This window comes from Clupea harengus, chromosome 8 (genome assembly GCF_900700415.2).
Source record: "Clupea harengus chromosome 8, Ch_v2.0.2, whole genome shotgun sequence".
Classification (NCBI taxonomy): Eukaryota; Metazoa; Chordata; class Actinopteri; order Clupeiformes; family Clupeidae; genus Clupea; species Clupea harengus.
Window position 1 is genome coordinate 6,196,757 of NC_045159.1, and position 12,384 is coordinate 6,209,140.

The following is a 12,384-nucleotide window of genomic DNA, read 5'->3' on the forward strand; positions in this document are numbered from 1 at the left end:
CCAGACTGTAAATACATGCCGCATATGCGCATTGGTTTGTACCGTCCTACGGCAAATCGACAGCTAAAGAAACCAATCAGAATCCCGATGTAAAACTACGGGCTTAGCAACATTAAGCTCATTGGCCACAACAACGTTAACAGCGACCAATGATGGGACGTAGAAGCGAACTAAAATTAATAGCCTCAATAGACCTGTAGGCCTAGGCTGCTGTGGTATACTTTTTGCGGTGGGAAAAGTAATTTAATCCGAGACAATAGTATCAAGGATAAAGTCACATCCAAAGCAACATGGACGCACAAAACATTAGGCAATCGCATCATCAGGCTTTTGAAAATAAGACATTCCTGTATCGCGGATAAATTTACTTTTGACATATATTTGTAGGCTATGCCTGTCATCTCTCTGGTCCTTACAGCATGTCAGTCGCTTAGGCCATTAGCCAATAGCCTGGTAAATGGTAAGCATGTAGTTAAAAATGTGTAGAGCATCTCCTGGTCGGTTTGCCATGGTCCTCTTTTAACACAGGTCTAAATAAAACTAGTTGGCATGTGAAACAATGGAAATAAGAGTCAGCCTGTTTGTTACATGACAAAGATAGTCTGTTGTCTATACTTGGGCCTGCTCAATCTTGTAAATATTAAGGCCTATAAACCCATTTTACCAGTAGGCCTAGTTACAAAATGTTTAAAATGTTAAGCAATAGCGACACCCAGTGTCTATTTGTGAATAAATCAGAAGTAGGCAATGTACAGGGATGAGGAAGGGAACATTTTAACTGCATAATAATAAACCATTTGCATAATAATAATAATAATAATAATAATAATAACGAAAACCACAATTACAACAAGCTAAGAAAAGTGAACTAAAAAATTGCCTCAATGATTTTGTTGAGGATGTATTTCTATTTCATACCATAAAGCAATGGAACCCATTACCTTTAATGGATGTTCTAGATGCCATCCAGCTTTTTGACTAGAAGGGCAAAGAAGAGTAAAGCGTGTGGTAGTAGGCCTACCTCAGCTGGCAAGGACAAGAAAAGAGCAAACAAGGTTATGCCAAGGAATAGGAGGAGTCATTACAGTAACAACAGATAGGAAGAAATAAATGACAGAGAGGGAATATGACAGAAACATTATTGAAGTGAAGTGAGAAGTTAGGCAATACATTACGGGTGATACTTTTAACACTTTTTACTGTAACACTTTTTACTTTTTTGTACTTTTTTGTCTTAGGCATAGCCCTATGTGACACCTTTCATTTTAACATATATGCAACAACACACATCTTTTGTCCCTATGTTTACCTTACTGATTCAAGCACATGTGCCTTACTAGGTCTCTCATTTTATCTAAATGCAGTGCCTTGGGGACAGTTGTAATATGTCAAGGACAGTTGTAACAGTTGCCGAGGACAATTGCCACCCGCAGTTTGGGCGGGCCAAGTCAAATTTACGGCAACATCAGACATGTATCATTCAAACCAAAATAATATTTGTATAATAATAAGGTTTTTTCTGTTTGTAGTCTTTACAGCGTTGTTTTTCGAAATACCAGTGAGCTGGGAAACTACATTTTCGCAAAAGTGACAATAAGACTATTTGGTGGTTGCAACACATTGTAATGCGTGTTACACATTGTTCCCAGCCGACTTCTAGTATTTAATAAGGAATATTACCCATTGTACGCAGATAATAACTATACTAGCTAGTTCGGGAATCACTGATCACAACCACCACGTTTTCCTGTAGCATCAATTGTGCAGTCAAAATCTTGCGCAACAGTTAAGTTACAAATTAGTCGGACATTGAGACACTAGTCTGTGAGTGTCATTGCATTACGACACGAGCTGAGAAATTAAGCAAGTTTATATCTGTCCCCGTGTTACAACTGTAGGCCTACTCAGTCTCCCCAAGACATGTCCAATTTGAGAGCAAAAAAAGATTTACATATGCAAAGAAGTAGACTACAACATAATTCGTAAGAGATAACGACTTTTAATGACTAGCCTATTTGGTACCCAGATACGGTCGTGCGCATGTAGGTGCATGTAGAAGGCTGCATGCAACTGTTTTGTTTACTTTTTTCTGACAAAACCATGGCTACATGGCTCTGCTTGTTGAGGAGTCGTGGTCTCGTTTCCATGGTTACCAATGTATACAAACGACCTGTGGCACTCTACGTTGGCAGATACCGTATTCCAGAAAGCAAGCGCAGGAAGCCATGGCTGCCGTAGTTCTTTGTGAGCCGTCTCAACTATACAATATTCTTAATCAGCGCGTCCGTGTTCCGCGCATTGCCGAATGCAATTATCTTTGTTTGATTGGTAAGAACAGAGTAGGCTGTCTATGAGGTTAAATGCAATGCTGATGCTTATGATACCCGATAGGCCTAGGCTATAGGCTTGTCAATAGGTCTGAGACATAACCATATGTGCTCTTTCCTAGATGCACGAACTGAAGGACAGTATAACTCTGGCCACATCATAACAGCTAAGCATGCTAAATGGGTTTGTTTTAAACACTCTTCTCTTTTAAACGCTCTGCTACTTGAGTGAAACATAGCATAGACAGGCTCACTAATTAAGCCAAACTATTCTGTTCTGATCTCAGGATTCTGGTGGCAATTTCGTTTTGCCCCTCAATGTGGAAGTCGAAGGCATGAGATATATCATTGTGTATGACGGCGACTCTAGTTCTTTGTCTGGTTCAGGTTAGTGGATAACTTATTATTAATTGTGCTTTCTAAGTATTCCTACAGTCACACGTTTTCATGTGATCAATCCAATGCTGTCTTATCCTATGCTTAAACTTCATATGTTGGCCAAAACATTTAATAGACATGAACATTGTCTATTTTTACTGGCACACAAACAAACTCACAACCATTCTTCTAAATGTATAGAAGTGATGTGGTTATATTTATCTGTAGGTCCGGCTCATAAATGTATTGAAACCCTGGCAAAATCAAGCCTCTACCCAGTTCATCTTCTCAGCAGAGGGTATGAATGCTTCTCAGGGCTCTACCCCTTTTTCAGAGCGCAGGACGTTCTTTACACCATCAAGGTACAGGATCTGTTGTTAGTGAGCTGCATGTGTTGTGCTGAAAAGTGATTATGAAGGGAATCAAGTGGTGGTCTATTTCAGGAACTGGAGAGCTTGACAATATATCCAGTGGAAATTCTGCCAGGCCAGCTGTACATGGGCGATTACAAGCAAGCAACTACAGATTTTATTATCAAAGATCTTAATGTCAGTGCTTTTGTCAATGTGGCTGACCAGGACAGCATCCTGTGAGTAAAGCAATGTCTGTGATCTGAGGTTTTCATCCAGATATATTACATGTATATATCACAGTATTACATCGTTCTTTGCTGCCATTCCTGAGCTTGTTTGTTTTTCTTTGTTTGAATTTAGATTTGAAAAAGGACACAGAACCATTCTAGATATCAGAGTGGCAGACTCTACACAGGCTAATTTGTATAGTTCTTTGGAGAAGATTTCCATATTTGTTGGTAAGACACCCCTCTACAGCTGTACGCTCCTTTGACTATGCCACTAAAGTCCACAGAAGTTCTCGCACAAGTGCTGATAGACCTCAACATTTGTTTAAGCATATGCCTCCTACCCTGAGCCTCCTACCATGTGACCCAACTCCCTGCACCCTCCCACACACAGAAGAAAATATGGATGCCCTTTTTGTCCATTGTGTATGAACCCTCTAATGAACCATGTAACACAAAAGTGCTGTGTAACATCATGCTTTAATATTTATCTACTATTTGCATTGCATTCAACCATTCACTTGTGGAGCACACTGGACACAGCACAGAGGAAGCAGCCATAGGTCATGGTTTCAGATTCCAGGGGGTACACCGGAATAAAACAAAAGAGTCTTTGTGCCCATCTGCATAACTTTGGATGGTCTACTAAAGTGAAGCAGGGAAAGACAATGTAAATGTCAACAGCACAGCTTTACAGTTTGAATTGAAGCTGTGTTGTGTGTCTAAGATTAACTATACACAGGTGCATTTAGATGCTGGGCTGCGTTGTCATGGCAGCATATCTCACTCACGACAACATCCTGATGCTACTGATTACTGATCCACAACTCTCTGACCAGTTTTATTTAGCTTGAGCTTAGTTAAATAATATAACTTTTCGCCTCCCTCTCTTTGTCCAGAGTTATAACATACTGACTGTGCTTTGTGCTAAGGCTTACGTCTGAAGGCTGGCACCACCGTTATGATCTTCTCCAGTCATGGAATCAGCCGGTGCAGCGCGGTGGCCATCGCAGTACTCATAGGGCATCTGAAGTACTCACTGAAAGTAAGCACTTTACACCTTGGTGCTTTTTGACATCTCCAGAGGGGGGGGGGGGGGGGGTAAAAGTCAAAAGTCATCTACATTTAAGAAAAAGGCACAGTGCAAGAGAAGGAGAGTGATCATTTCATTTTTATCTGGCTAGTTGATGGCCCCTAGCTAAACAGGCAGTTATTGATGAGGCATCTTGGTGGTGTGTATACACAAAATGCAAAGCAAACCCCAACTGACTAGTTAAAGCTACTTGTCATCCTTGGAGATAGGGAAACAAGAACCTCTTGCAGACAAGCAAAATAGAGTCTGGTCAGCTGTCAAACTTAAATTGTCTAAAATGTATTGTCCTTCTGCAGGAGGCGTGGGACCATGTGCTACAGTGCAAGACAAACATGCGGCCAAACCGTGCGTTTGTGCAACAGCTATCCGACTGGGAGCTACAGTCACTGGGACAAAGAATTACTGACATTTCAGAGCCAAATTACTGAGGAAGGAGCCGCAACTCCTTTTTTTACTCAAATAGAGAGCCTTGTACTATGAGCTTTTTTCCCCCTCAATAAACTATGTTGATATTGATTGAATATTACTAATATTGTGTGCATTGAAGACATTCCTCACAGCCTCTTTTTCTTCAGTTGTGTTGTTGAGGTGTCCTCAAGTGAACCATTTCCAGATTGATATATTTGTTCATAGGTCCTTAAAAAGAACCTTTCCGCCTTGTTTTCATGACATATCTGTGTGATTTAATACTTATTCTACACGGAGCTTCTGTCTCAAGACCTCCTCATTCCTGTACTTCCCAGTCCCTGTTCAGTATACTCTACTGGGGGTCTAAGATATGGAAGTCTCTCTTTACACTTTTTGAACTTGTCTGCACGACAGTTTAAAAAAGCCCTGAAATAATTTCTTCAAACTAATCAAACCTTTTCATATGGTCCGCCTGTATCAGTATGTATCTGTATGTGTGGCACGGTGGTTCAGGTGCTTGCATTGCTGCCTCACAGCAAGAAGGTCATGGGTTCGATTCCCGCATGGGGCGCTGTTGGCTCTGGGGGGCAGGTCCCCCCCGGACCTTCAGTGCTCAGGTGGGCTATCTACCGGGCCTTTCTGTGTGGAGTTTGCATGTTCTCCCCGTGTTCACAAGGGATTTCCTCCACTAAGAACCCCAACAGAAAAAAACATGCAAAAAGGACAGAACACTCCTGTCCGTCTCTGACCAAGACGGACAGTTCACTTGGTCCCCGGGCGCTTACAAGCTGCTCCTGGGAGGTCCTTGTCACGCAAGCGTAACCTATGGTGAATATTGATTGTTTTCTGTCTGTATTTGTGTTTATTTTCTTATTTGCACAATGTTATTTTACAGATACATTCAAATCGTTTATACTATCTGTTGTAATTATTTTCTATAATTTGATGCTCAGAGTATATTACTTATTAAGTCCCTGGAGGGTTTTTGGCAATCCTGCTTTACATGCCCATACAAACTATGTAACGTATCTTTTTAAATAAAGATGTATATGTGTAAATAAAGAATAGAAACGAATATTGTTGTATCAATGGATCATGTTCATCATCTCATCTCATCTTTGGGTCACATCTGGTCACATTTCTTTATCCAGCAGAAATAAAGTATTTTGAGTAAAGTACAGAAGTAAAGTACAGAAAGGTGCAACATGTGCAACATTGCATTACTAAAAATATAAAGGACAATCCTAACCTATGGCATGTACTATGGCATGAAGTAGACGTCTATTGGTTAGTCCACAAGCGGAGAAAACCTGAGGAAACACGCCTTGGCTTTTTCATTGGTTAGTAGTTGGAAGTGCCTTTTCGGTGACGAATTTACATGAAGCCTGCTAGCTAGTTAGCTTACTAGCTTCTAAAGTGAAGCTCAGAAACCGTTATCTTGCAACAACCTTTAGAAACACCGAATTTCACCTTTACTATCTCATTGACAATGTTGTTTTCCCCGAACAGTTTGGGGGAATGCCTTCAGGAATGGGAAGATTTAGAAAAAGACTATCAACAAATCCAGGTAACATTACTGTTAATTGGTTAGGGTGACGCTTCGCCAAGTCCACGGTCAAACTGGCGAACTTACTATAGAGATAAATGTAAGGACTTTTGGCTGACTGACTAGCTAATCATTACAGTATGAAGCGATGCAGTGATACAAAGTTGATTGTTTTTACTCTGCTATCTTCCGGTATCAGCTAATGTCACTGTCACATTTGTTTTGGCGTAAACACTTGTTGTACCACAAATAAGACACTGGCAAGTTTATTAGCTAGCTATCGCTAGGATAGCAAGATAGCTGTCAGAACAATGATGGCGAACAGTCTCATAAATCTCGCCTCTGAGCTTGTTGCGCCGCCAGACGTTCACGGTTATCGACTAGCTTTAAGGTGTAAGTGCAGTTGGATTAGCTAAAATTGGCTACATGTTGTATAATTGTGTTATACTTTCTTTATTCGGAGGAGGCAACAGGTATAGTGGCAAGACCACTGATTCAGCAGTAGTCGCACCAAAGGCGAGACACTCGGTTGTCCGTTTTCTGTCACCTGACGTTCGCTAATATTCTTCTAGCTCATTAGCTGTGATGTTGTAATGAGCGAATGTTTTGACATGCTACTGTTTTTGAATATTAGGATAATATTTTCATTGCCACCATATGTTACGACAGGAGACACATCGGTTATATAAACAGAAGCTGGAGGAGGTCTCAAAACTACAGGACGCGTGTTCCACCTCCATCTCACGGCAAAAGAAAAAGTTGAAGGAGTTGTCCGAGTCACTTGAAGAGTGAGTCTTGAACTTTGTCTCAGTGGTTAATAAGCACACGTTTGGCCAAAGCTGCAGTTGATGGAAGATGTTTTGAAAGGCTTAAACAGAGATTACCTCATGAGATTTCAATTTATCCTGATATGCTGTTGTCTGTATAGTTTTTCTTAGCTATATAGTTACACATCTCATCATCGTTTATTACACTAACTTAAAACCTGACTTGATAACGGTTGTAGGGATAGTCAGCTGTCTGGTATTTGGAAACCCAAATGGTTGTAATAAGAAGTGATTTATTGATTACCACAAGTGGTTCATAGTAATGTTTTAGCTCACAGCCTGCACAGCTGATCCTCCTCTGGTCTCCCCCATAGATGCAGGCAAAAAGGAGGGTCAGAGAACTTGACTACCATAGAAGGGATTCAGGAGTGCATGAAGGGGAGGCCGAATGTGTTCTTTGAAATGGAGGCCTTCCTACCAAAGAAGAATGGGTAACCTGCTTGCACGCGTGCACACAGACACACACCAAGATGTGCATATGTTCACTTAAGTTTTATTGTGTAACGATACCATTCAATGATGACTTCTCTGCTTATGTTGTTTCTGTATCAAATGAACAGCCTCTGCCTCTTTTTCTCTCTCTCTCTTTTCATGTGAAGGTTATACCTCAGCCTTGTCCTGGGAAATGTGAATGTCATTCTGCTAAACAAGCTCTCCAAGTAAGTCTGTTACCTATGTTAATGGCTGCTCCCAGCATTATCTATAAATAAAGAAATATGGAATATTTTCAAAAAATGTAAAATTGTGTTTTTGAAAGCCTGTTGACATCTGTGGTGTCCTGGAATGTAACAGTAGACACCTGTTCATTTTCATTCTCCTCTTATCACCAGATTTGCCTACAAAGATGAATATGAGAAATTCAAACTGTGCCTGACCGTACTGCTGCTAATCTTCTCCTTCACCTGTCGCTTCGTGCTCAGCTACAGGTACGGAAGCCACCAGCTACCCCAACCCTCTGAGCTAGATCAATTCTGTATCTACACCTTAGCTAAATAAAGAGCAGGCTTTTCCCTGTGACTGATTCACATAGTTTCACCATAGTCCTGTAGAGCCTTATATGTCTTTAGGCAAAAATAACCTGTGACATTGAATGTAAACAGTACAACTGGAAATAGTCCAGAGCTGTCTTCAGGAACAGCCTCTGTCATGTATCTTTGTCCCAGTCCTGTGTTTCCTGGAATTCTATTCTGAATGACTAGACTTCCCTTAAGCAGTTGGCTGATCAACTGTGTGCATGTATTGCATGCTGTGTGTGTGTGTGTGTGTGTGTGTGTGTGTGTGTGTGTGTGTGTGTGTGTGTGTGTGTGTGTGTGTGTGTGTGTGTGTGTGTGTGTGTGTGTGTACAGTACAGGTGTGGTCTTGGTCTGGTAGTTATAATCAGTCACCAGTTTAAACATACACTGTTATCAATATGTGTGTGTTGGACTGAGTCAGGTATGTTCATAACCATAACCTTTATCATAACCATCTCAGAGATTTTACTTCCGTGTGTGTGTGTGTGTGTGTTGGCAGGGCGGTGGACGCATTGTTTAACTTCCTGTTGGTCTGGTACTACTGCACACTCACCATTCGTGAGAGTGTCCTCATCAGCAACGGCTCAAAGTGAGTCACTGGCAAACCAAACACATAAGTCTTTGGTCACTTAACCACCTAAATGTTCAGACATCCTATTAGTGTTTAATACTGCTGTTTTACAACTACAAACATACTACAGCGAAAAACAACATTAATAATATCAACAACAACAATGAACATCCATAATAATGGCAACAATGATAACAACAACAACAACAACAACAACAACAACAGAAATAATAGCACTCTTTGCTGTTTCAGGATAAAAGGCTGGTGGGTGTTTCAGCATTATGTCGCAACCTTCCTGTCCGGGGTGATGCTCACATGGTAAGAAAGTTCACGTCCCTCCATTACTCCACTGACTTAATAACATGCCCAACTCCCAGTGGTGCCAGTGGTAAACAAACAAAGCCTGAGTTTAGCAACAGACATTCAACTCAAAAGCTTTAAGAGTTGAACATGGAGGAGAGTGCATTTTTGACATGGAAGAGTCTATTCTAGTTTTTGGTTGGTCATCATAGTGAATACCAGGATAGCACATATACACTCACTCACACACGGTATGGGTACGTTTTCTATGTCTGGCTGTGTCTTGCTTGTTGTGTATCTGAGTGTATGCCCATTCTACATCATTTAGGCCAGAGGGGGAACTGTACCAGATGTTCAGAAGCCAGTACCTCGAATACTCCTTATATATAAGTAAGTGCTCACACAAACACAACCTCAAACACAAATGTAACACTGAATTAGGATGTGTAACGTCTTGCTTTTTCATAAAACTGGAAAGATTGAATTTAAAGAGTGTGTGTGTCTTTGTATCAGACTTTGTGCAGTTCCTGCAGTACTACTACCAGAGTGGCTGTCTGTACAGGCTTCGAGCACTGGGCGAGAGGCATACCATGGACCTGACAGTAGGTGAGTGGGAAAGGCCTGATATGGACCTGACAGTAGTCATGGACAGGTGTGTGACTGACAGCCGTCATTCTTTAACACCTGTGCTCCCCCCCCTGCCAGAGGGCTTCCAGTCGTGGATGTGGAGAGGCCTGACCTTCCTGCTGCCCTTCCTGTTCGGTGGTCATGTGAGTCACCTGCTCTCCTCTCTGGTCCTTTTCTCTCCTCTGTCTTCTCCTCATTTGTCCCTTCACCTCTGTCTGCTTGTGATTCCTCTTTTCTCTTCATTCATTCCTTCACTTTCTTCTTCTCTTTTCTCCTCATACGTTCCCTCACTTCTACTCTCCTCTTCTCTCTTGTGTCTGTAACTCTCTCTGCTCATTGTTACTTTTCCTCTTTTTTTTTTTAACAACTCTTCTCTTCCTTCTCTACTCTTTTCCTCTCTTCTCTTCTGTCTCTGTTCACTTCTCTTCTCTTTTCTTGTATTTCATTCCGTTCTGTAGTTCCGTGACTCTCTCTGTGTCTGTGGGAACACTTTTCCAGCACCAGTCTCTGCCAGTTGTTTTTCTATCAGTTGACAGAATGCCAGGTTATATTTGCCTCTGTGAGGGAGCAGTAATGGTAGCTGGGGAATGCCTGCTGAAGAGGAGTAAAGTGATGTGGTCAGCCTGCTCAACGATGGCTCATTTTAGTCCTAATTGTGAAGGCTAGTGGCGGAGCCAGATGGAGCAGTCCAAAGAGAGCCTCCATTGAGCAGAGACAGAGCACTCTGAGCTCCACTCATAGCACATGTCTCTCCCCTCAAACTGTGGCAGTGGTGGATTCGCCTATGTCCTCTCCTAATGCAGAAAACCGCTGAGCTGGTGGCCATTTATGTGGACACTTAGAGTAGGGGTGGGAATCTCTTGGCACCTCACGATTCGATTCGATTCCGATTCAGAGGTCAACGATTCGATTCTAAACCGATTCTCGATTCTAAACCGATTATCGATTATCAATTCTAAACCGATAAAACGATTATCGATGCATCTCAATTTTTAAAACATTTGAGTTTGCTACTCAGAGTCTGCAATAATCGATGCCGCTTGCATTTCAACACAAAATGAATGTGTAAAAAAAAAAAAAAAAAAAATTATAATTTTTTTTATTAAAAAAACGATTATGAACTTTTCTGAATCGAGACAGAATCGTTCGAGAGAGAATCGAGAGAAATCGAAAAATCGATTTTTCCCCCCACCCCTAACTTAGAGCCTCTTGTCTGAGTAAATGATGTATTAGAGGCTATTAGAGTGTGCTGTCTGAGTAGCATGTGATTGTTTTGTGTGTTTACCTGTGTGTGTGTGCGTGTGCGTTTGCGTTTGCGTGTGTGTGTGTGTGTGTGTGTGTGTGCGCGCGCGTGTGCGCGTGTGTGCAGTTCTTCCAGCTCTATAATGGAGTGACTCTCTTCAGGATGATGCAGCTCCCTGAGTGTAAGGAGTGGCAGGTGAGTGGACGCCATGTTACTGTGCTGCATTGGGACGTACCTGTGGGTTGGTGGGTTTCTTAGGGACGCCTAGTTTCTACAATATGCCGTATGCTCTATATGCCGTATAATGCATGGCTGATTAGCTTAAAAGGCATTGGCAAAAAAATTAAATAATAATAATTAAAAGTTTAATAGTGGTAAAAGTTTGCAGTGGTACTTGTAAACACAAAAAAATACTCACAAGAAAAGGTCAAAATACACTCACTAAGGTATCAACTTAGAGAAACATCCAAAAGTTTACCCACAGATTGGTATGGAAATTAGAGTGATATGCAATCCGTGTAGCAGGCGTAGGCGCGTGTGATTGATGGCGTAGTCCGCTGCGTGTCTGTCATGCCGTCCCTGGTGCCACTGTCTGTCCGTCTGTCTGTCCCTGGCAGGTTCTCATGTGCAGCGCCACATTCCTTGTGCTCTTCATGGGCAACTTCTTCACCACGCTGGGGGTCGTCTACCAGAAATACATGAACCAGGACAAAGCCAAAGATGTTTAAGAGGAAACGAGAAAGGGTTGTGACCCAGGACCCACACCCTAGATAGGAAATGACTCTGGATCAGTTTAGGCCCGGTTCTCAACTTCTGGAACCATGCCAGATCATGTCTGATCCATCTCCAGGGCCGTCTGCTATCTGGGACTCTGTGATAAGCTCACCACTTCAGGAATGGGATCTCTCCGAAAAGTGTATTTTTTTTTTGTTTTGTTTTGTTTTTCACTTTTGTATGTCGTATTTGTATTCTGAACTTTGTTGGTCTTTGTCATGCAAACAGTTTACATGTACCTGTTGACCTAGTGTATTGAAACATGTGTTCCTAATGGCTTCGTGTGTGTGTGTGTGTGTGTGTGTGTGTGTGTGTGTGTGTGTGTGTGTGTGTGTGTGTGTGTGTGTGTGTGTGTGTCTTAGGGATGGACAGAGGTTGCTCACTGTTGTCTGTAATGTACAGCACTATGAATGTGTTCGTAGTGAACAGCTTAGATTGTTACTGTACAATTTTCATCCCATTTCAAAAGGGATTTAAACCGTTTTGCTGTGCTCAGAAACCTAGCATGCTGTCTGTGCAGGTGTGACTACAGGTAATCATGTCTTCTTGCACTCCATGTGTAAAATAAATTATAATAAAAAAGCCATCATGACCTCTGATATGTTGAGTCTGAAAACACTGTTTATTAACAGCATTTGTCTCTATGTAGAATAAAATATTTTGGTGTAGTGGTTTGGTTAAATGAAACCTTGCTTTC

The 12,384-nt window shown here is 41.6% G+C and overlaps 3 protein-coding genes across 3 annotated transcripts in view; 2 read left to right on the forward strand and 1 right to left on the reverse strand.

Moving 5' to 3' along the window:
- ypel2a (yippee-like 2a) overlaps nucleotides 1–21 on the reverse strand; it is a 12,440-nt gene extending 12,419 nt beyond the window's left edge. The window contains exon 1 of the mRNA XM_012835749.2: nucleotides 1–21. This exon is cut by the window's left edge and continues 134 nt beyond it. The gene's annotated coding sequence lies outside the window, so the exon portion shown is untranslated.
- A 1,329-nt stretch (nucleotides 22–1,350) lies between these two features.
- Nucleotides 1,351–5,383, forward strand: styxl1 (serine/threonine/tyrosine interacting-like 1). Its single transcript, XM_012835750.3, has 8 exons — nucleotides 1,351–2,328; nucleotides 2,450–2,511; nucleotides 2,615–2,714; nucleotides 2,934–3,067; nucleotides 3,149–3,294; nucleotides 3,419–3,516; nucleotides 4,218–4,330; nucleotides 4,675–5,383. The coding sequence occupies exons 1-8, from the start codon at nucleotides 2,109–2,111 to the stop codon at nucleotides 4,804–4,806; spliced, it is 1,005 nt and encodes a 334-aa protein (XP_012691204.2). The 5' UTR covers nucleotides 1,351–2,108; the 3' UTR covers nucleotides 4,807–5,383.
- A 741-nt stretch (nucleotides 5,384–6,124) lies between these two features.
- On the forward strand, nucleotides 6,125–12,286 carry tmem120aa (transmembrane protein 120Aa). Its single transcript, XM_012835746.3, has 12 exons — nucleotides 6,125–6,353; nucleotides 7,002–7,120; nucleotides 7,474–7,590; nucleotides 7,759–7,818; nucleotides 7,990–8,085; nucleotides 8,672–8,761; nucleotides 8,996–9,061; nucleotides 9,372–9,433; nucleotides 9,557–9,649; nucleotides 9,749–9,813; nucleotides 11,040–11,108; nucleotides 11,531–12,286. Exons 1-12 carry the CDS (start codon nucleotides 6,276–6,278, stop codon nucleotides 11,639–11,641), a joined length of 1,026 nt encoding a protein of 341 aa, XP_012691200.1. The 5' UTR covers nucleotides 6,125–6,275; the 3' UTR covers nucleotides 11,642–12,286.
- Nucleotides 12,287–12,384: the final 98 nt, after the last annotated feature.